The sequence below is a fragment of the Trachurus japonicus genome, chromosome 6 (assembly GCF_045865225.1).
Source record: "Trachurus japonicus isolate A0001 chromosome 6, Traja_1.0".
NCBI lineage: Eukaryota > Metazoa > Chordata > Actinopteri > Carangiformes > Carangidae > Trachurus > Trachurus japonicus.
This window is the reverse complement of record NC_140912.1, coordinates 24,025,199-24,053,026: the sequence shown is the minus strand read 5'-3', so window position 1 is coordinate 24,053,026 and position 27,828 is coordinate 24,025,199. Positions and strand designations below refer to the sequence as shown.

General features: G+C 42.5%; 1 protein-coding gene across 1 annotated transcript; it reads left to right on the top strand.

The window, feature by feature from the left end:
* The first annotated feature begins 264 nt into the window (after window positions 1–264).
* On the top strand, window positions 265–27,828 carry snrkb (SNF related kinase b). Its single transcript, XM_085779925.1, has 5 exons — window positions 265–632; window positions 1,771–2,142; window positions 3,011–3,405; window positions 22,684–22,825; window positions 24,922–27,828. Exons 2-5 carry the CDS (start codon window positions 1,907–1,909, stop codon window positions 25,952–25,954), a joined length of 1,806 nt encoding a protein of 601 aa, XP_085636051.1. The 5' UTR covers window positions 265–632; window positions 1,771–1,906; the 3' UTR covers window positions 25,955–27,828.

Below are 27,828 nucleotides of genomic sequence, written 5' to 3'. Positions count from 1 at the left end.
AATGCGAGTTATTTTCTATGGCATGGTAAAGTTCATTGTCCCATGGTCATATTTGTTTAGATAGCTAGAGAGATAAACCACACACACACACACACATTAGTCAGTTATATAATTTCTTGGACTTCCGCGGCGGCCATTCACTCATTTTCCTGGGCTCGTCGCCGCCGCCGCCGCCGCTGCTGCCGCTGCTGCTCGGGAGCGAGTTGGAATGCATTGACGTCACAAGGAACGAGAACGAAGCCGCTCTGGACATGCGCGCGTACGTACGTGCACGCGCGACCACGAGATGTTCCGTCCCCTCCGCTCCGCTCGCGTCTTCTTGCAGCCAGTATGAGTGTGTGAGTCTCTCTCTGCTCTGCTCTGCTCTGCTCTGTCTCATTCTTTGCGGAGCGGGCGCATCGAGGCAGTCATGAGAAAAGTATGTGCCACCACGGACACCGCGAGGACCATGGAGTATTTTTATTATTATGAACGAAAACGAGGTGGCGGAGGAGGCGGCGGCGGCAGCAGCAGCAGCAGCAGTAGTACAACAAACGCAGTCGTTTTCCGCGTTTAATAAACTGTGTGAGGCTGCGGAGTGACAGACAAGACAGGAAGGCATCGCCGGGGCTCTTTAATTCCTCACAACCATGGTAAGTTCATACTGTCTCTCTCTCTCTCTATCTTTCTCTCTCCACAGCTGCTTTAATTTCCTCACCACGTCTCTTTACTCCGTCACTGTCTGTGAGGTTGTCGTTGTTGTTGTTGCCGCCAGCGTTTGTTTGTTTGGAGGTGTTGGAGCAGCAGCAGCAGTAGCAGCAGCCCCCCTCCCCTCCCCTCCCTCCCTCCCTCCCCTCCGGAGGATGACTACTACATGCGTATGTATATGTGCCAACTCGGGACTGCAGTTGAGACCAAGTGTAGAGCAGCTGGCCGCGACACAAGTGTAGACAGAGAGATTAACTCGGTGTTTGGGATGTGATGAAAGTGTACAGCCAAAGATATGGACGCATGTTAACACGGTGAGGCCTGCTGCTGCTGCTATAGTGTCCACTTGGACCAGTGGAGCTGCGACGAGGGGGGGGGGGGGGGGGGTTCAAACATGCTGTGATGTGTTCAGGTAACAATAATGCTGCTGCTGCTGCTGCTGCTTCACTGTGATGAATAAGTGATGATGGCGATGATGATGGTGGGTGAATATGATGAAGAAAACAACAATGAAGCTGACTGACACTGTGGTAATTGCATCAATGATGATGATGATGATGATAATGATGATGATGAACTACTGTAGTTACTCTGGGGAAGATCTGATGATGACATCATCAGGTCTAATGACACCTTCTGACCCTCTTAGCGAAACTAATGACACACAAACACACACACACTTACGCACACACACTCTAACACACATACATTATGGTTTCCTGTTACAGTATTGATCTGGCGTGCCGATCTTTGTGCTGGATGGGTGTTATTTGAGATAGAGACACCCAGCCCTTCAATATCTCAGACAATAAAAGAATATTTCACCCTCCACTGCTCTCGCTGCTACTATAATCCTGTACATTGTAATCCAGTCTTCACTACTTAATTTAAACTTGTTCTGTTGGGTCTGATTGTGATATAAGATGTCAACACACCAGTCAATTGCTGGAGCCGTGCCTGAAGGGAAGAGGCATTAGCAGCAGCTGACCTCATCTTAAGCCCTTTTCCCTTCGGGCCAAAGGCCAGAATTATCAACACACACTCATTTTGTCTCATTGTGTTGTCTTTTCTTTGTCCTGCCAGGCGACTCGCCGCACCTCGACGCCTTGACTGTTTTCCATCTCCTCTTTCCTTTTATACCTTTTGTATTCCCCTCCAGCCCTCCACTTCACCCCCTCCTCCACCCTCCTCCCTCCCAAATCCCCTCTTTGTTTCGAACATGGACTCCTCCGGCGAGGTGATGGCGGCCCAGGACGGACACCTTGACCCCAGGTGCAGCCCCGGTCGCTCTGATCTCAGCGGACTGTACCACCTGGGAAGGACGTTGGGCAGGGGCCACTTTGCGGTGGTGAAACTGGCCCGTAATGTTGACACTGGCCAACTGGTGGCTGTCAAGATGATCGACAAGACCAAACTTGACATTATGGCAACAAGCCACCTCTTACAGGAAGTGAGGTACGTAACAGATCTTTTTTTCTGAGAGACAGAGCTTTAAAAAGGTTGAGAAATAATTTGAAAACAAAAGTGGAAGTGTTTCAGTTTTAAATCTGTTTCTTAAGATCATGGGGTTTCAAACAGACACAGGGATTTAAAGGTCCAGTGTTTAATAATTGTCAAAGTTTATTGGCAAAATCTGAATATACTACTCATGAATATATTTGTATTAGTGTATAATCGCTATAAAATAACATTTATTTGGTTTTCTTCTCCTGTAATTCTTCTTATATACATATAACAAGGGTCTTGCTTTAGAGAGTGTCTCCATCTTGCGCCGCCATGTTTGCACGAAGGGACAATCCAGCCAGCCAGTACAAGTTTCACATTCATAAATAACCAAACAAAGAAGAAGGTGGAAGGAAAAAAGAAGGAGGATTAGGAAACAGCTGACATATCGTAAAAATGGTTTAGATCTTCACCTCATCGTTCCATGCTCCTGAAATACTCCCAGTCGTGGTAAACAAGTTTTTTTTGTCCTTGGAGCTGGAGGCCATGCACCGTCACTTTGCCGACGGGAGGGGTGAGTGTGAGCGAGTGAGTGAGCGCTGCAAACTAGAATCTCAATCCATTTTACACACTGGTCCTTTAAAAGGTTGAAAAACATTAAAAACAAAAGTGGGAATGTTTTATGTCTGTTTCTTTAAGGTCAGATTTGATGGGACATAGGGTTAGACATAGGGATTTTAGACTATGTGATCCACTCCGATGCCAAAAATGGAACAAAAAAAAGCTCCTGTCTAAATTTTAAAGTACCATGAAGGTACGTCGTCATTCAGAGCTTCTTTATTTAAAAATATTCAAGTCTTACATTTCTCTCCCCCGCCAGGTGCATGAGGTTGGTGCAGCATCCCAACGTGGTCCGCCTCTACGAGGTCATCGACACACCCACCACCCTCTACCTGGTCATGGAGCTGGCCGAGGGCGGCGACCTCTACGACTACATCCTCCGCCACGAGGGCGGCGTGGCCGAGGGCACCGCCAAGCGACACTTTGCCCAGATAGTTCGCGCCGTCGCCTACTGCCACCGGCTCCACGTGGTGCACCGGGACTTGAAGCCGGAGAACGTGGTGTTCTTCCCCCAGCAGGGGGCGGTGAAGCTGACGGACTTTGGGTTCAGCAATTTATTCCAACCGGGGACGATGCTGGCGACCAGCTGTGGGTCGCTGGCGTACTCGGCTCCAGAGATCCTCTTGGGAGAAGAGTACGATGCTCCAGCTGTAGGTAAGTAACAGAAAAGTGATGATTTTTATTTGTTTGTTTTTTTTGGTGAATCTCATAGACTGTAAAAAAAAAATATGGACGTAGCATCCGTGACGTCACCCATTGGTTTTGGCGAGTCGTTTTTGTGACTCAAATATGGCGGCCTGAACAGCGCCATGTTGGATTTACCGGCCGAGAACCCACCCACTGGCCTCGAAGCAGCGGTCTCCGGACCTGCTCGGACCTGTCACTCAACATTTCCGCGCCCTAATTGGCGAGAAATTTAACCTAATAATAGTAAAACGGTAGAGTTAAAAAAAAAAAACCACCCCCCTCAGAGTGTGTGCGGGGGTAGAAACGGTCGGAAGAAAGAATCGGTTGAGACCAAAAAACGTGATGACATCAGGCTTTGATCATGTTTATTGAGGATGTAAAATCGGCGATGTTAACATGGGGGTCTATGGAGAAATGCTGTTTCCTTTTTTTCAAGTATATTTTTTGGCTTTTTGCCTTTATTTGATAGTACACAGTAGAGATGGACAGGAAAGGGGGAGGCAGAGAGAGGGGGAATGACATGCAGGAAAGGGCTGCCCGACGCGGGATTCGAACCGAGAATGCTGCTTTCTGACACCATCCCCCAGTGGCAGCCGAGAGGATTGCAGTTTTTTGAACGCGGAAGTGAGCTTCACTTCTCAGACCGACGACTGCCCCCTTGGTTAATCTCTGATCACTGAAGGTCAGGACCGCCACAAGGGGACGCAGGATTTTAAATAACACAGAAAACCAAAAAACACATTTTGACTAAGAGTATTCCTCGAAATTTGGATGCTTTAATCTACAGTACGAGGAATGATACAACCATGATAAATGATCTTCATCTGTCCGGTCGAAGGGTTACATGCTACAAAGGTCAAAAACTATTGGGCCAGATAAGCCGGTATGTGTAACACACTTTTACGTCATAGCCTTTTGAAATCAAAATCTTTTCTCTGTAGTGTAGTTTCTCTGAACTTTTGCTCAACTCATTGTGGAGCTTTCTATCACATGCCATGGTCCTCATCAGGTTCAGCAACAGAGTTTTTCCATCTATCATCATCACATTAGGAAAGGTGCTGATGGAGCTCTTTCGATCTCGTCCAGAGGTCACACACTCTGGATGTCGTAGCTGTTGACAAAACGGTCTTAACATCGTCCATTTAGCTTTTGATCACCCAACACGATCAGTTGCAGGGAGTAAAGATAAGGTGAGATTGTTTCATCAGCTGCTGGTTTTTTTTTTGTTAATGCCAAGGGAGATTTATTTTGATGTGATCGTGTTTGGCTACAGCTGCAACAAACTGCCAAACACCACAAACGGTCCGTATGCCAAGATCAGCTGGAAGGCTCGAGTTCATTGTGTGTTACTGTGCCTGCCTGTATGAGTGTGTGTGTGTGTGTGTGTGTGTGTGTGTGTGTGTGTGTGTGTGTGTGTGTGTGTGTGTGTGTGTGTGTGTGTGTGTGTGTGTGTGTGTGTGTGTGTGGTGTGTGTGTGTGTGTGTGTGTGTGTGTGTGTGTGTGTGTGTGTGTGTGTGTGTGTGTGTGTGTGTGTGTGTGTGTGTGTGTGTGTGTGTGTGTGTGTGTGTGTGTGTGTGTGTGTGTGTGTGTGTGTGTGTGTGTGTGTGTGTGTGTGTGTGTGCGCACTGTTGTTCCTATCTAAGAGGGGACATCGGCGTCGTTACACATTCACCAACAGGGGACCAAGCAGCCAACAGGGGACTTTTTTTAGGTCCCCTGTTGGACATGCTTTAAATCAACTTAAAATCATGTGAAAAACCTTCTGGTTATTTTTTTTAACTTTAGCCAAGAGGGGACCTGAGTGTGTGTGTGTGTAAAATACCATATTCAGCAGTGCCCCGGCAGGCTGGAGCAGGGGTTTTAACGACTCATTCACACACGTCGTTTCTTACACTCCTCCATAGTGTGAACGACTTGCAGCCCCGGCAGCCTTTCAGACTGTAGAGAGGCTATCAAACAGGCTCCTTTGTGAACAAACCAGTACCTTGAAACATAATTTGTTATTCTTTGTAACAAAATATAAAGGTTCCGTTTTCATGGATGTCTTAAGTTTAAACTCAACACTGTATTAGGTATAATAGAAATTTTAAAATATTGAAAAAATTGATCACCCATAACAAAATTTTAAATAAAATGGTCATTTAGATCATTTCTGTTGAATTCTGATTAAACATTAAAAATAATTGACCTTGTTATTGTTGCTTGTCCAGTTTTTTTAAGCACAGGGTTTCAATTTTACAATATACATGTGTTCTCAATCTGTATAGGAATTATTAGTTGACTTACATTGCAGAAAAAGGTCCACACTTGGTTTATATGGAATGACAGGGGTCCACTGTTGGTTGATGCATAATGACACACGATCCCACTTAGTTAGCATGGAGTGACATACACACTCCATCATGTATGAATAAGAAAGAAATAAGCAAAAGTGATAGTTTTTAAGAGAAAACTTTCATCAAAACTTAAAACAAACATTTCTAATAAAGTAGCACCAATAATGTTGTAATAATTTTTTTTACTGTAGGGTGTACTACTGCAACACACATTTCTACAGTCTATTCATTTTTTAATAGAGGGTTTTAGGATTTAGGGTAATCTTAATGTACTTGCATCATAAATCTGTATTCATAAGGATGTATTTTATTTACAGAAAACCCAATGGCAGCCTATGATGATATATTATGTAGAAGTAAACCATCAAAGAGTAACTGATATTAAAGTATTGGCACGGCAATTTGTTATCTTTGGGGAAAATACAGAGGGTTTGGGAGATCATCAGTTTGTCAGAGATACAAGGGATAATTCATTGAGAGGATTAATCTCACAAAGTCCCTATTTTAAACTATTGCCAGACACATTTCTACAGTCTATTAATTTTTCACTGTACTGGTGTTTTATACTACTTAACTGCATTGTTGTCATGGGAAAATACTTAAACTACTCACAGTTTGACATGGCCTGATGGCTCAGAGCCACAAAAAGTTACTTTTTGGCCACGTACATCTCATATAGATGAAGCTCTGTTGGGGCCACCTATGGTCAGACTTTTACTTTTTAAATGCATGTGATTTCAATTAATTTTAATGTATTTGCGTCATAAATCTGTATAGGAATGATTCGTTGATTTACGTTTTAGAAAAAGGTCCACACTTGGTTTATATGGAATGACAGGGGTCCACTGTTGGTTGGTGCATAATGATACAAGTGCCCACTTAGTTAGCATGGAGTGAAATACACACTCCATCATGTATGAATAAGAAAGAAATAAGCATAAGTGATCATCCGTAAGAGAAATTTTTCATCAAAACTGAACACAAACATTTCTAATAAAGTAGCACCAATGATGTTGTAATTATTTTTAAATGTAGGGTGTACTACTGCAACACACATTTCTACAGTCTATTCATTTTTTAATAGAGGGTTTTAGGATTTAGGGTAATCTTAATGTACTTGCATCATAAATCTGTATTCATAGGGATGTATTTTATTTACTGTTTTATATTACAGAAAACTCAATGGCAACCTATGATGATATATTATGTAGAAATAAACCATCAAAGAGTAACTGATATTCAAGTATTGGCACGGCAATTTGTTATCTTTGGGGAAAATACAGAGGGTTTGGGAGATCATCAGTTTGTCAGAGATAGAAGGGATAATTCATTGAGAGGATTAATCTCACAAAGTCCCTATTTTAAACTATTGCCGGACACATTTCTACAGTCTATTAATTTTTCACTGTACTGGTGTTTTATACCAGTGATTTTCAACCACTGTGCCGCGGCACACTAGTGTGCCGTGAGCTATCGCCAGGTGTGCCGTGGAAAATCACCAAATTTAACTTAATTGATCCAAACTAGTGATGCAAATTTTGATTTTTTTTTTTCAGACCGATAACCGACGCTCATAGGCGATTATAACCGTTAACGAGTGAGATTCAGCACTCCATCGAGTGTCTGTGACTAGGCTCGTGCCGACCGGCCAGTCTCATTTTGTTTGCTTTTTATTTTTATAACACACGCGCGCTGCTCCCGCTGTGCTGCAGCTCATCCACGCCAGCGGAGCGCTCCTCTGCTCGTCTGTGCAGCTGCAGGTGAGTGACGGGGAGCCGGCTGAGAGCCCCTCCTTTTTATTTTAGGGGCACCGTCCTTATTCGTATTCACTCGGTTTTCCACACACACACACGTCATTTTAAACGTGTGTGTGTCTCGTGTGCAGACGCAACGGTCAAATATGTATTGACGGACGAGCAACAACAATCATCATTTAATTATTTTATTTTGAAAATTGACCGGATTCTCTCGCCTTTTCTGTGCCTGACTTCCTGTCTGGTACGACCTGGTCTATCCAGCTTGACAGTCGGCGCTCTCGCTCGCGGCTTGCGTGAAAAATATAACTGAACCGATCTGAAGCGCTGCAGGCGCGCGCACTGTGCTCCAGAGCGCGAGATGTGCGACCAGGCAGTGAAGCACGCGTTGCAGGTTGCACTCAGAGTTTGTTCTGACTTTCTATCACAGGGAGTGCACAGCATAAGTTTAAGTCCTCTCATGTTTGCTGTGAAATATGGCTGAAGGCACGAGTGGAAGTGTGCACGTGTTGACAAGCTCCCATGAGTTGATTGACAGCTAAAAAAAAAAAAAGGCTTTGTTGAGCATCTGTGTCTGCAATAGTGACTGTCTGGCAGAGTTGGCTAATAAAATAGGACTTTTTTTATGTCAATGAGTGTAGTGGCAGAAGCCTGCACAGTGACCATTACTGAGTCAGAACAAACTAACTACACTGTAAGAGACAAAATGTGTATTATATTTACTGCATTAGGCTGCACTGTGTCATTTTCTAACATTTTTGGTTAGTGGTGTGCCGCGGGATTTTTTTAATGAACAAAGTGTGCCGTGGCTCAAAAAAGGTTGAAAAACACTGTTTTATACTACTTAACAGCATTGGTGTCATGGGAAAATACTTAAACTACTCACAGTTTGACATGGCCTGATGGCTCAGAGCCACAAAAAGTTAGTTTTTGGCCACGTACATCTCATATAGATGAAGCTCTGTTGGGGCCACCTATGGTCAGACTTTTACTTTTTAAATACATGTGATTTCAATTAATTTTAATGTATTTGCGTCATAAATCTGTATAGGAATTATTCGTTGATTTACGTTTTAGAAAAAGGTCCACACTTGGTTTATATGGAATGACAGGGGTCCACTGTTGGTTGGTGCATAATGATACAAGTGCCCACTTAGTTAGCATGGAGTGAAATACACACTCCACACAGACACACAAACACATGCAAACACACATATTTCAACTTAAGTAGCACTGGTAAAGTTGTAATTGTAGTTTTGTTTTTAAACATGGGGTTAGGGTTAGTTACTGTGAAAACTCAATGGCAACCTATCATGATACTTAAGGGAATATTTCAGTTATTGACATTCATGGATCAACAATAAAACATGTATGGGAAAATAAAAGAGGAGCTGGGGGGTCATCAGTTTGTCTGAGATACAAGGGATAATTCTTCTAGAGGATGGATTAACCTCAAAAGCTCAAAAATGTCATTAAAACTTAATACAAACATTTATAATGAAGTAGCAACGGTAATGTTGTGTTTTTTTATGTAGGGTGTACTGTGAAAACTCAATGGCAACCTACGATGATATATTATGTACAAGTAAACCATCAAAGAGGTACTGATATACGACAATTTGATATGGGAAAATACAGAGGGAATGGGGGATCATCAGTTTGTCAGAGATACAAGGGATAATTCATTGAGAGGATCCCTATGTTAAACTATTGCCACACACATTCACACAGTCAAAATGTTTTTAAACTGCCACGACCACGAGAAAGCCATCCATGTGTTGCAGTAATCAGTTCTAGATTGGACTATTGCAATGCACTTTATGTTGGCGTCTCCCAGTCTTCGCTCAGTCGCCTCCAACTTGTCCAAAACGCTGCTGCCCGTCTTTTAACTAACACTAATAGACGTGAGCACATTACTCCTGTTCTTAACTCCCTTCACTGGTTCTCTGTCCCTTACAGAATTGATTTTAAACTTTTAATGTTTGTTTTTAAAGCACTTAACGGCCTGGCCCCACTGTATTTATCTGAGCTCAGTGCTTTAAGTGGGCCGGTACTCACCGGTACGGAGTACCGGCACTTCTAGATTTTAACCCCCGGCGTATCGGGACTTTTTACGGCGTACCGGGGAGTACCGGGAGTCTGGACATACTCTGTCCTGTTCTCATTCTCTCTGACCGATTTGTGATAGTGATGCCTCTTTCACCCTGAGCGCCACGGTTCTGTTGCCCTGTTCTCCGCTGCTCCTCTGTCTCTCACTGAGGGGCGGGGCTGCCGCGCTGTGCGCTCTCTCATCCATGACTCTCTCACATGCACGTACGGAGCGCACGCCGCTGCCTCGTCATAGTATAACTCCATGTGTCCAGACGAGATGTGAATGTGGAGCGACTAAAACCTTCGTGAGTTACAGTGTAAAGCCATTTACATGACTTTCCAGTGGTAGCCTACCAATAAGTAGCCTTCCACTTACTGTATTCAACATGCTTAAATGTGAGTCATATTTCCCAAAATGCTTAACACTACTCGTTAACAAGAGCAGAGTAAAATGAAAGCTCTTACTGAGAAACACTGTGAAACTGTTGCTGTCAGCTTGTTAGAACAATGACAGCTGTCTGTGGAGGCTGTTTATTTGGCCACAAATCACAAAAACTTCTTGATTTTAGTGAAAATTTTAATTTGGCAATAATTTAGGACAGCAATTAGGGAAGGATAGAGATACTTTATGAAGTGGGTAAACTTAAAATAACAAATACTGATTCATTAGTCGTCATACATTATTCACAGATGGATTTTAACAAGAAAATACTTTTTAAAAATCTTTCTGGAAAGTTCAATTGAACGTTTTTCTTTTTTTAATCAACATCATATTTGAATGTAAAGTAGCCTGTCACTTAATGATGTGCTGGTATCGACCGCCCACCGCCTAATTTACCAGCCAACAGCTGAAAAGGGGAGTACCGGCACTTATTTTTTCCCACTTAAAGCACTGTCTGAGCTACTTTATTAGAAATGTTTGTGTTAAGTTTTGATGAAAAATTTCTCTTATGGATGATCACTTTTGCTTATTTCTTTCTTATTCATACATGATGGAGTGTGCATTTCACTCCACGTACTTACATTCAAAACAGACTGACTGAAACATGGGTACATGCAATATACAGTCACAGAGCATTTTTATGAGCTACCATTCTCTGCCAGAAATGTTGTCTGGGAACAACATCTTACTTAACATGGCACAAGAAATTAGGATTCATCATATTGTCAGAGATACAAGAGATAAGGCATTGTGTGGATGGAATAACCCCAAATAGCTCAATGTTGAACTGCTGCAACACAACTAAAAAAAGTTAACAGTGGTGTGGACCGTGTCTGAGGAATATAGTTCTTGCTGTGTCCTAATTGTCCTTTACAAGGCTTTGTAAGGCTTTGCATGTGTTTTTATATTTATGCGTTCCTTTGTTTCCCTTGATTTTCTAAATACCTTTTAATGAGTAGTTTAACAGGGGGGTTTTTGGGGTTATTCCGTCCACACACTGACATATTCCCTGTATCCATGACAATCTGATGAATCCTAATTTCTTATTCCAAGTTAATTGTTGTTCTCAGACAGCATTACTACTAGCAGACAACAGTGGCTCATATAAAGGCCCTGTCACAGAATATTATAACAGGTAATTACACACCTTCACAAAACTCATCAAAGAACTGACAATTCTTTAGACAAAATGGAATATTGCTGGTACACCCACTCTTTACAGTTGCCACAGAAGTTGAGTCACCAAAGGCCATAGGTGCGTATGTAGCACATGGCCAACCTAAGACCTGGGACGGTCTGATTTGGATATAAGATATTGGCTGAAAGAAGGTAGAAACTCTGAAGCCCAACCTGAAAATACCTAACGACCATCGTCAGCTACGACAAACCATCCCCCACACTGCCCACACTCAAGGACTGACACAGGTCATCTGGCACTCACTCCGCTCTCACTCCATTCACTCACTTCTCAGATCCCAGTTCAACAACTCTACCTTAAAGTTAGGATCTGTGAAATACATGAGTGCTGTTGACTTAACTACTTCAATGTAGAGGAATGTTTTGTGCCCACATAGACTGAAACCCCATTAAAAATGTTCAACTCTACTTAGAAAACTGTGTGTAAATGTAATGAAGTCGCATTGCTTACTTCAACATGCACAAGGTTATACCTAGATAATAAGGAATATACACACTTGTGTTTAGCTGGGTACTGAAACGAAAGAAAATCATTAGGAAACAACCAAAATAGATAACAAATGAATTACTTAAAAATATAAATAAATTAGATAACGTTTTACCATCTTCTGAACACAATTAATTGAATTTGTTTATAATCCACTTCAGATGCTATGAATAAGGTAATATGGGATTGTTGAATGTACAATCCACACATCCTGAAAGCAACCAGACCCATTTCTGCTGAGCACCAGTGTGAACTGAATACAGCTTTTATTGTGTACTTCCCACTTAATGTAAACTCTCTGATCCTGTGCCAATCCTGTACCTTTTGACAACTTTAAATTAGGTTTCAATTTATACACCAATTTCATCTATAGATGTGTATGACTATGTGATACAGTGTGTAATATACTAGTGTGTAAAGAAAACACAAATTTAGTTTTAGTTTTCATTTTTGTTGTGGACCAAAAATATTCAGACAGGTATACATGAACTCCAGTAGAGCTAATAGTTTGGTAAGTAAAAATGTGTGTTGCAGTAGTTCAACAGTGGGTATTTTGGAGTTATTCCATCCACTATAGCTGATTTATCCCCTGTATCTCTGGAAATCTTCAGACAACATTTCTACTGGCACACAATGGTAGACCATATAAAGGCTGACAAAATATTATACTGATCACAAGGCATCACACACCTTTACAAAACTCATCAAAGACTTGACAGGGTGGATTATTGCTGGGACAACCACTCTTTACAGTTGCCACAGAAGTCCATAGGTGTGTAGCACATGACCAACCTAGGACTGGGGAATTCCATTGTCTGTTAGTCTGATTTGGATATAAGATCTTGGCTGAAGGATGTTAGTCTTTTCCAGGTTGCCCTTCAGAGTTGCTAACGACCATCGTCAGCTACAAGAAACCATCCCCCACACTGCTGACAGTCAAGGACTGACACAAGTCGTCTGGCACAGATTTAAAGCCCTCACTCACTTCTCAGAAGCCAGTTCCACATTTAGAGTGGAGAGTGGAGGTAAGCCTACCACACACATAAAGATAATCGGGCTGATTTTGCCCCGATTTTCCCCCTTCCGACCAAAGACAAAAATCAGCCGATTATCCTAAAGTCTTAAGATTATTTTATGAGATTCTCTTGTAGTGTGTGGTATGTTAAGAGTCAAAATTCTCACAACAATTGCCTCGGAAAACGTTCGGCGCCGATAATCGTAAATATTAAACATGTTCAATATTTCCGAATCAAAAGTCATCTTGCGTGTGGAAAGCCGGTGTTGTGCTGAGAAGTGCCTGCTTGCCAAGCTCTGCATGCTGCTCGCGGCAAGCCACTTCTCGACACAACACCGGCAATCCCACAGAGAGCCACGGTGCAGCCCTGGCATTACATGAGGTTCACACAGACATTCACGCATACACGGGAGATTTCCTGGTGGCCGATAGCAAAGACGGTAGCGATCATAGCCAGCAACAGCCGGCAATAGAGCAACCATGTTTAAACGATCATGTGACCGCCGCTCACAGCCGCTTTACTGCTCGGCGTCTGAAGCCACAGACACACAGACACACACAGATGGTATCGTTGTAAAGGCTGAAGTGTCCCGCTTTCATTTTTAAAAAATGACATCGCTCTCATTGTCCATTCCGGAAATAGACCGAAAGAGTAGCTACAACAATACTGATCTCTTTCTGAGTTTTCTGACCGGAGGGTCAAGATTCTGAAAAATCTTAATGTGTGTGGTGCGCTGTGTTTGGAATATCACAGCACACCACACACAATACGATCAAAACTGTTCAATCACAGATTTTTTATCTTCATGTGTGGGGTCTTTCACAGATAAAAAAATTGGTTGAAATTTAGAGAATCTTTATGTGTGTACCAGGTTTTAGGATCTGTGAAATACATGAGTATTGATGACTTCACTACTTCAATGTAGAGGAATGCTTTTGTGTCCACATCATAGACTGAAGTCTATGGGTGGGAATTGAGAACCGGTTCCTCTTCAGAACTGGTTCCCACTTGATCACTTCCTTGGGATTGTGTGCGTGCATGCTTAATGATTCCGCTAATCAATTTTGCTTTTTCCTTTGCAAATGTGCATGTTTCTAACCCAAACAACACATGCTGTATTCGGGTCAGAACGAAGGCAAACACGGCGTCGAGACAGAAGCGCTCTAAAGTGTTGGGGTAGATGTGATGTGACAAAAAATATTCAGATTTATAAAACACTGCATACACACACTTGCAAGTAAAGTGCCTACAAGGCACATACATACTGTAGATATTAAGGAATACACACTTGTGTTAAGCTGGGTACTAAAACATCAAAAAATCATTAGGAAGCAACCCAAATGTGTAACAAATTAATCACTGAATCAGATTGCCATTCTACTATTTGTTTTCAAAATAAATTTGATTAGAATTAGATTTATTGTGTACCTCCCACTTAACTCATTGAGTGCCATTGACGTACATATACGTCAAGCGCAGTTTTCTGCGGCTGGTAAATGGGGACGCTGTCGCCTACACTGTGAGTAATTTTGGGGATTCTGGGATGTGTAGAACGAATGAGACTGTAGATCAGAGCAAGAAGTGAAGAAGAAGGAGAAGACGAGTGCGATCGCTACGGAGATAAAAAAAAGTTGGAAAAGTTTCTATTTCTAGAGAAAAACGACGGGCAGAGCCTGGAACAAGTGTAACGTGGAGCTGTGATGAAAAATTTCTCTTACGGATGACGACTTTTGCTTATTTCTTTCTTATTCATACATGATGGAGTGTGTATTTCACTTCATGCTAACTAAGTGGGCACTTGTATCATTATGCACCAACCAACAGTGGACCCCTGTCATTCCATATAAACCAAGTGTGGACCTTTTTTTTCTGCAATGCAAAACAATAAGTAAAATGCATCCCTATTAATATAGATTTAGAATGCAAGTACATTAAAATTGATTGAAACCATGTGCTGTTAAAAAGGAGAGGAGTGACGATAGGTGGCCACCACAGAGCTTCATCTATATGGGACATTAGGTGACTACAGAATAACACTTTGTGGCTCTGGGCCATCAGACCATGTTGAATCCTGAGTTTAGTTATTTAAAGTAGTTTTCCCATGACAACAATGCAGTCAAGGAGTATGAAACTTCATTAAGTCAAAAACTTGACAGACTGTAGAAAGGTGTGTTGCAGTGGTATATCATATTACTTAGTGAGGTTAATCCATCCTCTAGAAGAATTATCCCTTGTATCTCAGACAAACTGATGACCACCCAGCGCCTCCTTTATTTTCCCATACATGTTTTATTGTTGAGCCATAAATGTCAATAACTGAAATATTCCCTTAAGTATCTTGATAGGTTGCCATTGAGTTTTCACAGTACATCCCATGTTTTAAAAAAACTACAATGACAACTTCACCAGTGCTACTTTAGTTTAAATATGTGTGTTTGCATGTGTTTGTGCGTGTGTGTATTAATAGTTACAAATGTTTGTATTAAATTTAGATTAAAAATGTATCTTAAAACTTAGCAATTTCTCTCATTTCTGCTTATCCACCCATGCTGGAGTGTGTATGTCGCTCCGTGCTATCTCAGTGGGAGCTTGTGTCATTATGCCCCAACCAACAGTGGACCCCTGTCATTCCATATAAACCAAGTGTGGACCTTTTCTGTAATGTAAAACAGTAAATAAAATACATCCTCATAAATACAGATTCATGATGCAAGTACATTAAAATGACCTAAAACCCTGAGTTTTAATTCAAATATTTTTCCTATAACAACAATGCAGTCAAGGAGTATAAAACTCTTGTAGGGGAAAAATTAATAGACTGTAGATGTGTGTGTTGCAGTAGTGCACCCTACATTTAAAAATAATGACAACATTATTGGTGCTACTTTATTAGAAATGTTTGTGTTAAGTTTTGATGAAAAATTTCTCTTACGGATGATCACTTTTGCTTATTTCTTTCTTATTCATACATGATGGAGTGTGTATTTCACTTCATGCTAACTAAGTGGGCACTTGTATCATTATGCACCAACCAACAGTGGACCCCTGTCATTCCATATAAACCAAGTGTGGACCTTTTTCTGTAATGTAAAACAGGAAATAAAATACATCCTGATAAATACAGATTCATGATGCAAGTACATTAAATGTGACCTAAAACCCTTGGTTTAATTCAAATATTTTTCCTATAACAACAATGCAGTCAAGGAGTATAAAACTCTTGTAGGGGAAAAATGAATAGACTGTAGAAATGTGTGTTGCAGTAGTGCACCCTACATTTAAAAATAATGACAACATTATTGGTGCTACTTTATTAGAAATGTTTGTGTTAAGTTTTGATGAAAAACATTATCTTAAGAATGATCACTTTTGCTTATTTCTTTCTTATTCATACATATTCCATATTAATGTATTTCCTATTACTGTAATTGGTTGAAACCAGATGTATGGAGCATTTTGACTATTTAAAATTGAGATGATAGTAGGTCCCCTCTTGGACTGCTAAGAATGACAGAGGCAACACATTTATGGATGAGTAAAGACAGACAAGCAAATTATCTTTGTTAAGAAAAAAGGAATTCATTCATTCATTCAATTTGTATTACAGAGACTTTAAAATAAGTAATGATAACTCTCAAGTTATATTATCCATTCTTGAAAGAAACTGAGAAAGTCATTGTTGTAAACAAAGACTCATTAGGTGAATGGGTCGTTAGGTGAATGAATGGGTACAGACAGCTCCACTGCAGTATGTGGAGGTCCACTCTTTGATAGGTAAATGTCGCTCAGAGATCCAAGTCCCCTCTTGGCAACTTCTTTAAAAATAATTAAAAGTCACATTTTCAGTAATATTATGGTAAAACACCTTAAAAGTCAATTTTATATTCCATTTTTGGTTTTTCAAAATAAGCAGAAACATAAGACCCCTCTTGGCAGCTTGGGCTGACAGGTCCCCTCTTCCCCCTATTGGTGTGTGTGTGTGTGTGTGTGTGTGTGTGTGTGTGTGTGTGTGTGTGTGTGTGTGTGTGTGTGTGTGTGTGTGTGTGTGTGTGTGTGTGTGTGTGTGTGTGTGTGTGTGTGTGTGTGTGTGTGTGTGTGTGTGTGTGTGTGTGTGTGTGTGTGTGTGTGTGTGTGGTGTGTGTGTGTGTGTGTGTGTGTGTGTGTGTGTGTGTGTGTGTGTGCAGATTCATCACTTTACCTCCTTGTGTGGACTCAGTGTGGCCGCATTTGTCCCCTTGACCCTGTGTATGTATCATTTTGTGTCTCATTGTGTGTCTGCTCTGTCTGTCCTTGCTTTTATCTGTGCCCCCGTGTGTGTATGCCTGTGCCCCTGTGTGTGTGTGTGTGTGTGTGTGTGTGTCTCTGTGCCCCTGTGTGTGTGTGTGTGTGTGTGTGTACGTCTGTATAGGATTAGTGTGTGTATCTGGGTCAGTCTCGGCGAGCCAGCCAGTCATGAGCCAAGTGGGCACGTTCTGCAGTGGAACCAAACACTGCAGCTCAGCTCACCACCGGGCTCTTACACTGCATCGCAAGCATTTATATATCTGCGTGCGTGTGTGTGTGTGTGAGAGAGAGAGAGAGAGAGAGAGAGAGAGAAAGAGAGAGGAAGACAAAGGCAGATAACAGAAAAAAAGAGTATCATGCCCCATTGTTTAGAAAAAGCTGGGAATCATGTGACATTAGAGGTGAGGCCGGCGGACAGGTTGTGGGATTTGACGTTATAGAAACAGAGGGAACACTGAGGGCTTTGGTTTTTATGCCTCCCAGACACACACACACACACACACACATATATATATAAATACACAGTATGTGCGCTTCAGGGAGGTCGGTGGTCTTATCGGTTAAGCTGGACTAGGCTGGATTTTTGGCAGGGGGTGTGGGTGCTGTTTATTCTGGTGACTACAAACGCATCTACACTGAATACAAATGCGCCCTGGCTGCACAGCGAGCGGCTGAAGGACATCCACAGTGTTAGTGGACGAACCTATATGGAAAGAGAGGAGTTGCAGAAGGATCAAAGTGAAATCTAATCAACTTAGAGGCCTTGAATTATTATTATTTCCCCCCATTTTTCAGAGAACATCTCTTTTTTTCTGTGTAATAGCCTCGGTGGGATTGTTCTTCTTCACTAACCAGAGGGCACAGCATGAAGAGGAAAAGGAGTGGCTGTGAAGAAACATTGTTCACATGCATCCATAACTTCAACATGACTTATGAGTTGCATTAGTTCCCTTTTTTTTTTTTTTTTTTCTTTTGCTACTTCCTGTTTCTAAAAGCGTCCATACGAAGGGTGTCCATTAAAATCCATTTGTGAGCGTTATTATTACCTCCTCAAAGATTTCTTTCTGCTTCGCTTCAACTTGAGTGCACTTCTCTGTTCTGCTCTACACTTACATGACTCAACCTGTGGATATCATGATTATGTCATCACTGCAATAGAAATGTACACTTCCACCACCCACCCACAAATATATAGATATATATAAGTGTGTGTGTGTGTGTGTGTGTTTATATTTGCGTGGTTGTTAATCCTGAGCTACACAGAGGAAGAGATGTCCCCTAGTTATCTCAGCTTAGTAAAGGTGACTCATAAACCCGTCTCCACACACTGTGTCCCTTTGATATTTCTGTCTGGTATAAACCGACTGCTGTTTAATTCACTGTGCTTCCCGAGAGTCTTAGTGTATGAAAAGGTGTGTGTGTGTGTGTGCGTGCGTGTGTTTGATGATAGTCATATGATGCGGAGGAGACACAGGAAGGTCCACAGGGTCTCTCTCGCCTTTGACAAAGATAAACACTTTGCACAGTTACGCAATATCTGCCCTTTACTGTGTGCATGCATGCATGTGTGTACAGTTTTTCAAGTCTGAGTGTTAATATTAGGCTAAGCCTCACAGACCAGAGGAAATTACTTTAAGCCATGGAAGGGCATCATCATCATCATCATCATCATCATCATCTCTGCTGCGGTAGGCTACGTGGTGGCCGGCTAATGGTATGTTGTAGGTTGGTGAGTTATGGAGGCAGAGGTTGTTCTGGGCGACAGGTTACATAAAATGTCAGATAAGGAAGAAGCAGAGCAGGGCTGGAATCGGTGGAGTATGTTCTGTGCAGGAGGAACTCATGCATGTGACAGATACTGTCAAGTCCCTCTGGGCGTCAGCTGCACACTTGGATTTACACTCTGAGCTATAAACAGCGTCGAGTGTTGTTGTAGTGTGTGTGTGTGTGTGTGTGGTTTTAGCACAAAAAATCCCCCTGAAGCTCATTTGAGAAAAATAAATTCTCAGATATCAGATAATGTTTCATCACATTTGTATTTTTCAGTGCAGCAAAAATTGAATTTAATGGAAGAAAGAACCTTTCCAAAACAATAATTGGAGGTTTGCTAGCTACCGAATAAGTTCAGCTCACTAATGAAGGCTGAGGTCAAGTTGGGTTAGAGCTCTCTGCATGTGCTGCTCAGTATTGAACCACAGCAAGAAGACTCATTGAGAGTAATGGCTTTCCATGCTTCCTCTTTGGCCACCGCATTATATACACCACTCATTTCTCTAGCTCCAGGGTGGATTATTGCCTGTTCGCCAGTTCGGAGCAGCAACACTGACAGTCCCCCATAAACATCCCGTTTTAGATCAAGGAGCCGCTGCACAACCATAGGTTTTCCAGACAAAACCCCTTTGTCAATGTTTTCATACCAACCTGAAGGCTGAGGACTGTTTATATAAATAAAGCCCTTTTTTTCCAAAGCTAGAGAAGCCCAGATTTAGTTTGCCGCCGCCACCACCACCAGGCGTGTTGGAAACTCTCACAGTGTTTGTAAGTGACTAACTTATAACACAGAGCAAATCATCTCTCTTAGCAACAAAATCCAAAAACAGACACATCGCTTCGGGAGGAAAGTTGCTCAACACTGATTATGATCAAGCCCTTTGTACACTGTGTGCTTCCTGATGTGTAAAGGTTTTCTCAGGGCGATGGAGAGGATATGAAACTCATCTTGTCTTCCGACTTGAAAAGGGCGAACTTTAGATAATTACTCTATTTAAAAAGAAAAAAAAAACTGGCACTCCACCAATTTCACACACAACGATCAGTTTACTCATCATGGTTGATATTACTCAGATGACAGATAAACACAAACTCAAAAAAAAACTTTGAGATCATCAGGACTTCATGTCTCTTGGATTTCAAATATTCTCAAATATCAAATTGCATCATGGAAAAATGGAAGACCCTGTACTTTTGGACATAAATTCACACTGGGGATTAAACTTGAGGATATCATGTCCTGTGTTGAACTAATTTGACCTTTTGTTTTGTTTTTTTTAGATATGTGTTTTTAGAATAAAGTCCCATCAACTCTATGAAAGTTCAATACTTAATCCTCAAGTGTCATCACCCTTTTCTATGATATTTTAAAAAGGCGTCCAAACATTTTTAAAGAGATGTGTTGGATTAATGTGTCACTGAGCAATAAGGCGTTGTTCAGCAGATTGGGGCGTGATTTCCACCTGATCCGGTGTCACTAGACAAGAGTTTCAAAATAGTCCCCAATGACGCCAACATTGGTTAAAAGAAACAACGTCCCTCTCTTTGCACAATTCAGCTGCATCTGGCCCACTGTGTCAGAGTGAGAGTTGGTCAACAGCTGATGACCTTAATGCACCATTGAACGAAGTGGTTTCCGTGCAGAGGATGCTGAGATATTCTGGGTTTGTCGTCCAAAAGTGGGCAAAAAAAAGAGGAAAAAAAGCGCTGCATGTTTCTCTGTGAACTTGGAGGACCCTTTGGAGCGGGGTCGCGTTGTTGACCCTTTGTGACGTATTAGTCTTGAAGTGCGCACTTCAAAGGAGGCGGCTCCTAAACGGGGGCCACGGCCGTGCCAGAGAAACGGATCACTCGCCATGCTCTTTTATAGTTAAACTTCTCCTCAACTGGTTTATACACACAGTGTGAATTTTATGTGTGTGTGTGTGTGTGTGTGTGTGTGTGTAGCGTCAGCAGAACACTAATGTGTGGTGAGAGTGTGTGATATTCCCCAGCGAGTAGAGAAAAGCACACTCCCAGCAGTCAGTGGCTTCTCCTCCCTGTTGCATAACGTTTCTCTAGACTGAAGTGAGCGTTTGCATGTGAGTGCATATTGTATGGTGAAGACTGAGAGACTCTTGTTTAGACCACCATGAGTATAATGTGGGACAATGGCTGGATGTCTGTCACACATGGGACTGGTACATGTGATAGACTCGGATCTGAATGTACTAGTGTTTGTTTTTTGTTACTTTACTTGACTTTTGTTACTTTGTAGGACAGGTATCGGATCTGCTGAGGAAAATCTCATGGAAAAGTTGATTTATACACAAATGTTTTCTAATACAACTCAGTATTATTGCAGGATAATCTCTCTATTGAAACATATTGCATACATTTTGTACTATCTGTCGATTTAAATAGTCTGAACTGATCTGCAACAATAACACAATGTTCTTATCTAATGCTTATCGAGTGTGTGTGTGTGCGTGTGTAATTTCTCAGAAAGATTTGCTGATGCCACTGTTTTTCTAAAAACAAAACAAAATAAACCAGGAATATCATGGTTTGTGTGCCACAAATACGATTTCCACGGATGTCAGCAGTCCAGTGTAACGAATGTCAACAGTCACAGTGCTGTGACAGTGAGTCGTGTGCAGGCTGAGCGATGCTTTGGGATAAATGATAACATCATCTTAGTTTTAGCGTGTTAGCAGCTCGCACAAAGTGAGTGGACGTCATTAGGATTTGTTATCTGGAGATCATGATAATCAAAAATATTTAAAAAATAATGAGGTATAGGTTGAAACTTGACTTGACACACAGCGGCGCCACTCACTGACCTTTAACTGACTCATGAAACAAATTTGATATTAGGGGTCGGAGACGGCGTTTTTATTAGCCATGTGATGTGTTGTATTTTTGGTGTTACACACAGTGTGAACAGAGCGTGCTGTGTTCTCGTCTCCAGTGTTTGGGAGAAACACAAGGAGAGACAGAGGAAAGTAGGATCGTTCTCAGAATAGCACAACACCACAACAAGCCCTCTGTTTGTTATGGCCTTCAGCCCTCAGCTCCCTTTCCTCCGCATGCATACGTGCGTGAGTGAGTGTATGTGTACGTGTGTGTCTCTGTGTGTGTTTCCTTGAAGTGGCCACACTGTTCTCGCCTGTTCGGTTCACATGGACCTCCTCTCACTGCATCTGCATGAGTGCAAGAGGAAGGAGGGTGAAGAGAGGGACGAGGGGGGGAGGAGAGGGGATAAGGGAAGGAAAGGGAGGAGACGGGAAAAGAACACACTGTCAGTACATCGGGATGCCTGCGTGTGTGTGTGTGTGCGTGTGTACATAAATGTGCATAAAAACCCAGCTGTCTACACTTCCTACAAGTCGAACCGGACATCCAGACATTACTCAAGCACTTTTCTCTTTATATTATTTCACCTTTCTAAAGGAATGACCTCGGTGAGCACTCATCAAGGATGCAGACTGTAGTGTTAGTGCCGGTCTGCTCACCCTGACCTCTGACCTCCGTTCTCGAGGACGTGGAGGAAGCAGCAGAAAATAGAATTTCGCTGATGGGATCAATGAGTAATGACTCTGATCCTTTTATGTAGATTTGTCCGACAGGATCAGATTTAAATCTCATCTGTAGGCCGCCTCTGGGGAGAGAGAGAGAAAAAAAAAAAAGGCCGGATTTTTTCTTTCCAAGCCAAAAATAATTAAAGAAATATTTTAAAACATCCCTCATGAACCATGCAACGCACAGTAGCTACTCTAAATATGATCATAGAGCAGAGGGGTTGCTTGCTATTTTAAGGATTGAGATGATTTGCTATTTAAGGCTAATTTTGGTGCTTTTTCTCTGTGTGTGTGTGTGTGTGTTCCAGATATCTGGTCTCTCGGGGTGATCCTCTACATGTTGGTGTGCGGCGTCCCCCCCTTCCAGGAAACCAACGACAGCGAGACCCTCGTCATGATTCTGGACTGTCGCTACTCCATCCCGGAGCATGTTTCAGACGACTGCAGAGAGTGAGTATACGGACGAATGATCGCACACAAAACCAGAAAACACACATTTTATTATTATTTTTTGTAACCGGGTTGTTTTAGATTTAAAGGCTTTACTCTCTGCCTGAGATTTTTTTCGCCGTCGAGCGGTGTCCTCGAGCCACTGACTGTAAAATCATCTCATTAACGTACGTTTCACTGGATAATTTTAGTGTCCTAATTGTCTCTGACATTTTTTTCCAGCCTGCTGCAAATACAGTACAATACTTTCTTGGCACGAAACAGTGCGTGCAATGCATCTATCAAATTCTGGCTATTGTTTCCATTTATACAAAAAAATATCTGTGGCCTAAATCTTTAAACAGTATTTCAAGTCTTGTCGGAGGCACATAAACACAACGCTGGAACAAAACACAACCCAGATGTACTCATGTGTCCTCTCACAGCAGAGTGAGCATCGGTCCTGTCGGGGTTAGGGTTACAGGGTTCGGTGAAATGTGGTAAAAACACAAATTAACATCACAGTGCAGTTCATTCAAGTCAAACCCCACATCATTAGAGTGCTATTTTGTTCTCACTAGAGCCACAAATGTGTATTTAATCCACAGCTAAAAGCTACAGTGCCTGTCTAGAACTATTTTAGGAAACTACGCAGCCGATTTAAAAATGAAATTATGCTTCATTTTATATTTATGGAGCTGTTTCTCCAAAGAGTCGCATCTTCTGACAAGAATGAGTCTCAAAGACAGGGAGAGGAAGTCACAGGGTATTAAAGGGATACTTCACCCAAAATCAATAATTCACCAATTTTCTACTCACCGTCATAAGGAAGGGTTTGAAGAGCTTTTGGAGTCATCAAAACGCTTTTGGAGTTCCGGGGGGGGTCCGGCTGGCAACGGATTTTCATATAATGAGTTCACTTTTGAATCGTCCAAAACACACACTATGAAACATCCAAATACCTCCATACTGCTCGTCCATACTGACCCAAGTGTCCTGAAGCCGCCACATGAAAAAGTTGTTCGGAAAAAAATAATTTGATCTCTGTTTTTAGCCTTGTTGTAGCAGTAGCTCCCAGTGGTTCTGTTGATGTTTGTGCGCATGCGTGAGATTTTCTGCGAGATGTTTGTTCGTTGTTGTAAACCATTGGATGTATGATGTAAACACGGAAGAACATCTCGCAGCAAATCTCACGCAGCCACTGGGAGCTACTGCTACAACAAGGCTAAAAACAGAGATCAAATTAATTTTTTCCGAACAACTTTTTCATGTGGCAGCTTCAGGACACTTGGGTCAGTACGGACGAGCAGTATGGAGGTATCTGGATGTTTCATAGTGTGTGTTTTGGACGATTCAAAAGTGAGCTCTATCCGCCGCCATTATATGAAAATCTGTTGCCAGCTGGACCCCCCCTGGAACTCCAAAAGCGTTTTGATGACTCTGAAAGTTCTCCAAGCCCTTCCTTGGCATGACGGTGAGTAGAAAATTGGTGAATTATTGATTTTGGGTGAAGTATCCCCTTTAAGAAGCCGACTGACATGCGGTTGTTTTAGTCTTTTCAGCTTGTTGACATGGAGACAAATATAGAGATAATCAGTATTATCTTGTTAACATGAGCATGAACCATATACACGACCACAATCTGTGGTTTAATAACACCGAAACACACCAGATTAGTCGGTGTGGTGCGAATTGCAACATATAAAAAAACGAGCAGCAGTGATGGTTACATGTGTTTTATAAAAACAACAAAAACTGTATCTACAAGCAGGTCCTACTCTGAAAAAGTTTGCTGAATGAACACCGTCACACTCAGCTGAGGTTACCAGGCGACAAGAATCAACATCTGACCCTGCCTGCGCTCGTCAAACGAATTAGCCCTCGGTCACATGACGGTGTGTTTGATGTCAGAGTGGGACAGAAAAGCCTTTGAGACTTTCTAAACTCCTGCAGGTTTCAAGTAACATTCATTGTCTGTGTGTGTGGAGAGTAGACGACCCAGATCGGCTCTGAATCAGGTCATTCTCCGCATCGGATGTAACGTCTGATCGCTCCGATGTAAAGCGAGGACCCTTCCCCTTTATATCTCCATTAACCAGTGTCTTCCTTCCTGTCAGTCTGATCTCCAGGATGCTCCAGAAGGATCCGTCTCTCCGCGCTTCACTCGAGGAGATCGAGGCTCATCACTGGCTGCAGGGGCTGGACAACGCGCTGCTCAGCCCGGAGGCGCCGCCGCACTGGCTCTCGGGGGCTCTGTCTCCCAGCTCTCCCCGCTTAGGAGTGCCCGAGTGCGGGGATTTGCTCGCCGCGAGGCCGCCCCCGACTCAGCAGCCGTTTCCCGGGCCGTGGCAGCCCAGTCTGAGCTACACCCTCCGTCCGCCGCCGCCCGAGGAGCCGCAGCTTACCAAGAACCTGCCCGCACTACAGCAGATATGTGAGGAGGAGGAGGAGGAAGAGGAGGAGGAAGTGGAGGAGGGAGACAGTTTGCCGCCTGTGGAGGAGGAAGAGGAACCAGAGGAAGAAGCAGCTGAGGAGACCGGTGATGAAGCAGATGATGATCAAGTCTGCAGAGGAGAAGATGAAGACAACGAGACAACTGAGGAAGAAGTGGGTGAAGCAGACGACAACATGGAGGTAGAAAGAGAAACTGAGGAAAAAGACGGCGGTTGTGTGATTTCAGACCAACCGCTCAGTCACGGAGACAAGTCGGCGAGTAAGACTCTTGAAGCGCCGCCGTCCTCTCTGCCTGGTTTGGTGGTCCCGTGTTGCCAGGGGACGACGACGACGGACAGAACAGAAGAGCCCAACAACAACACGACGAACGACAAACCCCCCGCCGTGTCCTCCTCCTCCGCCACCAGACTCGGCCTGAACTGTAAAGAGGCGCCAAAGACAGAAACGGACGGAGGAGGAGGACACGAGGAAAAAGCGGAGGAGGAAGACAGAACGCAACCCAACAGCAACAACAACCGGGACGAGGCGGCTGCGGCGCCGCCGAGGGCAGAGCCGGGGAAACGACACAGCTTAAAGCTGCGCGAGAGACTCTTCCAGTTCCCTCTGTGCGAGAAAGCTCTGGCCTTCAACCTACCGGCGCACAACAAGCCCAAGATCCTCCCGCTGGCTCAGTACAACTGCTGCCATGTGCTATAAGAGTGGGACGCTCTGCTCACAAGGGACAACACGGGCTGTTTAACATTCGCCGAGTGGCTGACTAGTGAGCAACAGACCCTGTGAAGTGGCAAACCGCTGAGCCTCCCCTGCTGCTCAGACCTCAGACCTCGGGGCTCCGCAGGAAAAGAAAAGAAAAGAAAAAGGCTCTCGGCATGAAAAGACACCAACAAAGTGTACAGGATGGGACTTGTACAGCTTCATACCTACTAACACTCGGTTTATTGTGCTCATGTAATCAAACGTTGTGATAAGCTGGAGGTGGTGGACGGTGTACAGCACAGTTAGTCAGACTTAGTAGAACCTCATCCGTTATGCTGCTGCAAACAAACAGGAGCGACCGTAGAATTACAATAGGAGGACTGTAGCTTAGAGACATTACTGACCCTACCTGTACAGGAGAGACTTGAAGAAAGGAGGAGGACAGGCAAGAGATAGACTTTTTTTTTCATTGAATAAGCTATAGTCTGTTTTTTGTTTTGTTTTTTTGTTCAAAAGGTGCCTACAATGATTTAAAAGGGTTTCATACTGTATGTGGCCACTGTGTCATTTGGGTTCTCTGACAGTAAAAAGACAAACAAATATTTAAAAAAAAAAAGAAAAAACTCTAAGGTGAGAATATTCTATTAGCAGATCCATGATTTCATATTTTATAATGGATGAATTAGAATAAATGTTGAACCAGCTTCTTGCTACAGAGTAGCTCTCGTTTTCCTCTTCCCTTTGCACAACCTGCTTTTCATGTTGGTTTAAAAGCTCTTTATATAAACGTCATATAAAAGAAAGACTGAGACTGTTATTATATGATATGATATGATATGATATGATATGATATATGATATGATTTCCTCTTAATCCTAAAGTCTTATTGCTATGATGGCTTGTCCTAACATCCTGTATGATACTGTTTATAGGACCGGTGATCGTTAATTGGGATGCGGGTCTTCCATGGTGTTTGAAGATATTCTTATTGATTATTCTGAACATTTGAATAGTACAGTATTTGATCATAACAGTTTTATTTTGGATGTGCAGATATAAAGTTCCTTATTTTTTTCTTTGTTTGTTTGTTTTTTTATAATATGACAAAGATATGAATTCTCTGAAGAGATATGTGGCTTTGTGCATGTTCTTACTGTTATTTATCACAATATACCTCCATGTGTCTTGGATCGGACAGGACCTTATTCTTGTGTAACTGTACCTTGAGGTAACCCACTGAATGATGAATTGCACACAGTACAACAATTGTAGCTTTCTACAAGCAGTATTCTGGGGTTGATGGATGGATGGACTTGTTGGTCACCTGGACCAAAGTAAGAGAGATATGTTATCGTGTAGCCGAGGAGTCCCTCCGCATGGTATTATTTTTCCATAATGCCTCTGTGTGTTCCTATATTTTTATGAGTAAACTGCATTTTCCTTCTTTTGAACCTCAGACGTGAAGAGTAAAGATTTGTAGAGTAACAGAAGGCCAAAGCTGTACAATAAGCTACATCCTCCTCTTTATAGTTCAGTAAACAGAGCTTCATCCCGTCAGACACTGCAGTGTCACGGGTACAACAAATTGGATTTTTAACTCGTGACCTGTGAGCAGACAGTCCTCGCCTATATAAGGAGCGGCTGTCACGTGAAATCTGATTAATTGCTCATATTTCATCAACCGTAGGAGCATCAAATCTGTGCAAAAGAGGGATAAAATCCCATTATTTGATCCTGTGTGATTGCAGCCTGTCTCTCCTCAACGTGTCTGTGTCTACTGACCTGCATTATAACTAGGACCACGTCTCTACGGAGCCATGAACTTATTTTTCTGTATTTATTTATTAAAATGGATTAAATAAAAATAAAAAAAA

Excerpts from the sequence above, each read along its gene's own strand:
- snrkb (XM_085779925.1), top strand. The coding sequence starts at position 1,907 with ATGGACTCCTCCGGCGAGGTGATGGCGGCCCAGGACGGACACCTTGAC. Across the intron at positions 2,143-3,010 it reads CACCTCTTACAGGAAGTGAG|GTGCATGAGGTTGGTGCAGC; the intron begins GTACGTAACAGA and ends CTCCCCCGCCAG. Across the intron at positions 22,826-24,921 it reads GTTTCAGACGACTGCAGAGA|TCTGATCTCCAGGATGCTCC; the intron begins GTGAGTATACGG and ends CCTTCCTGTCAG.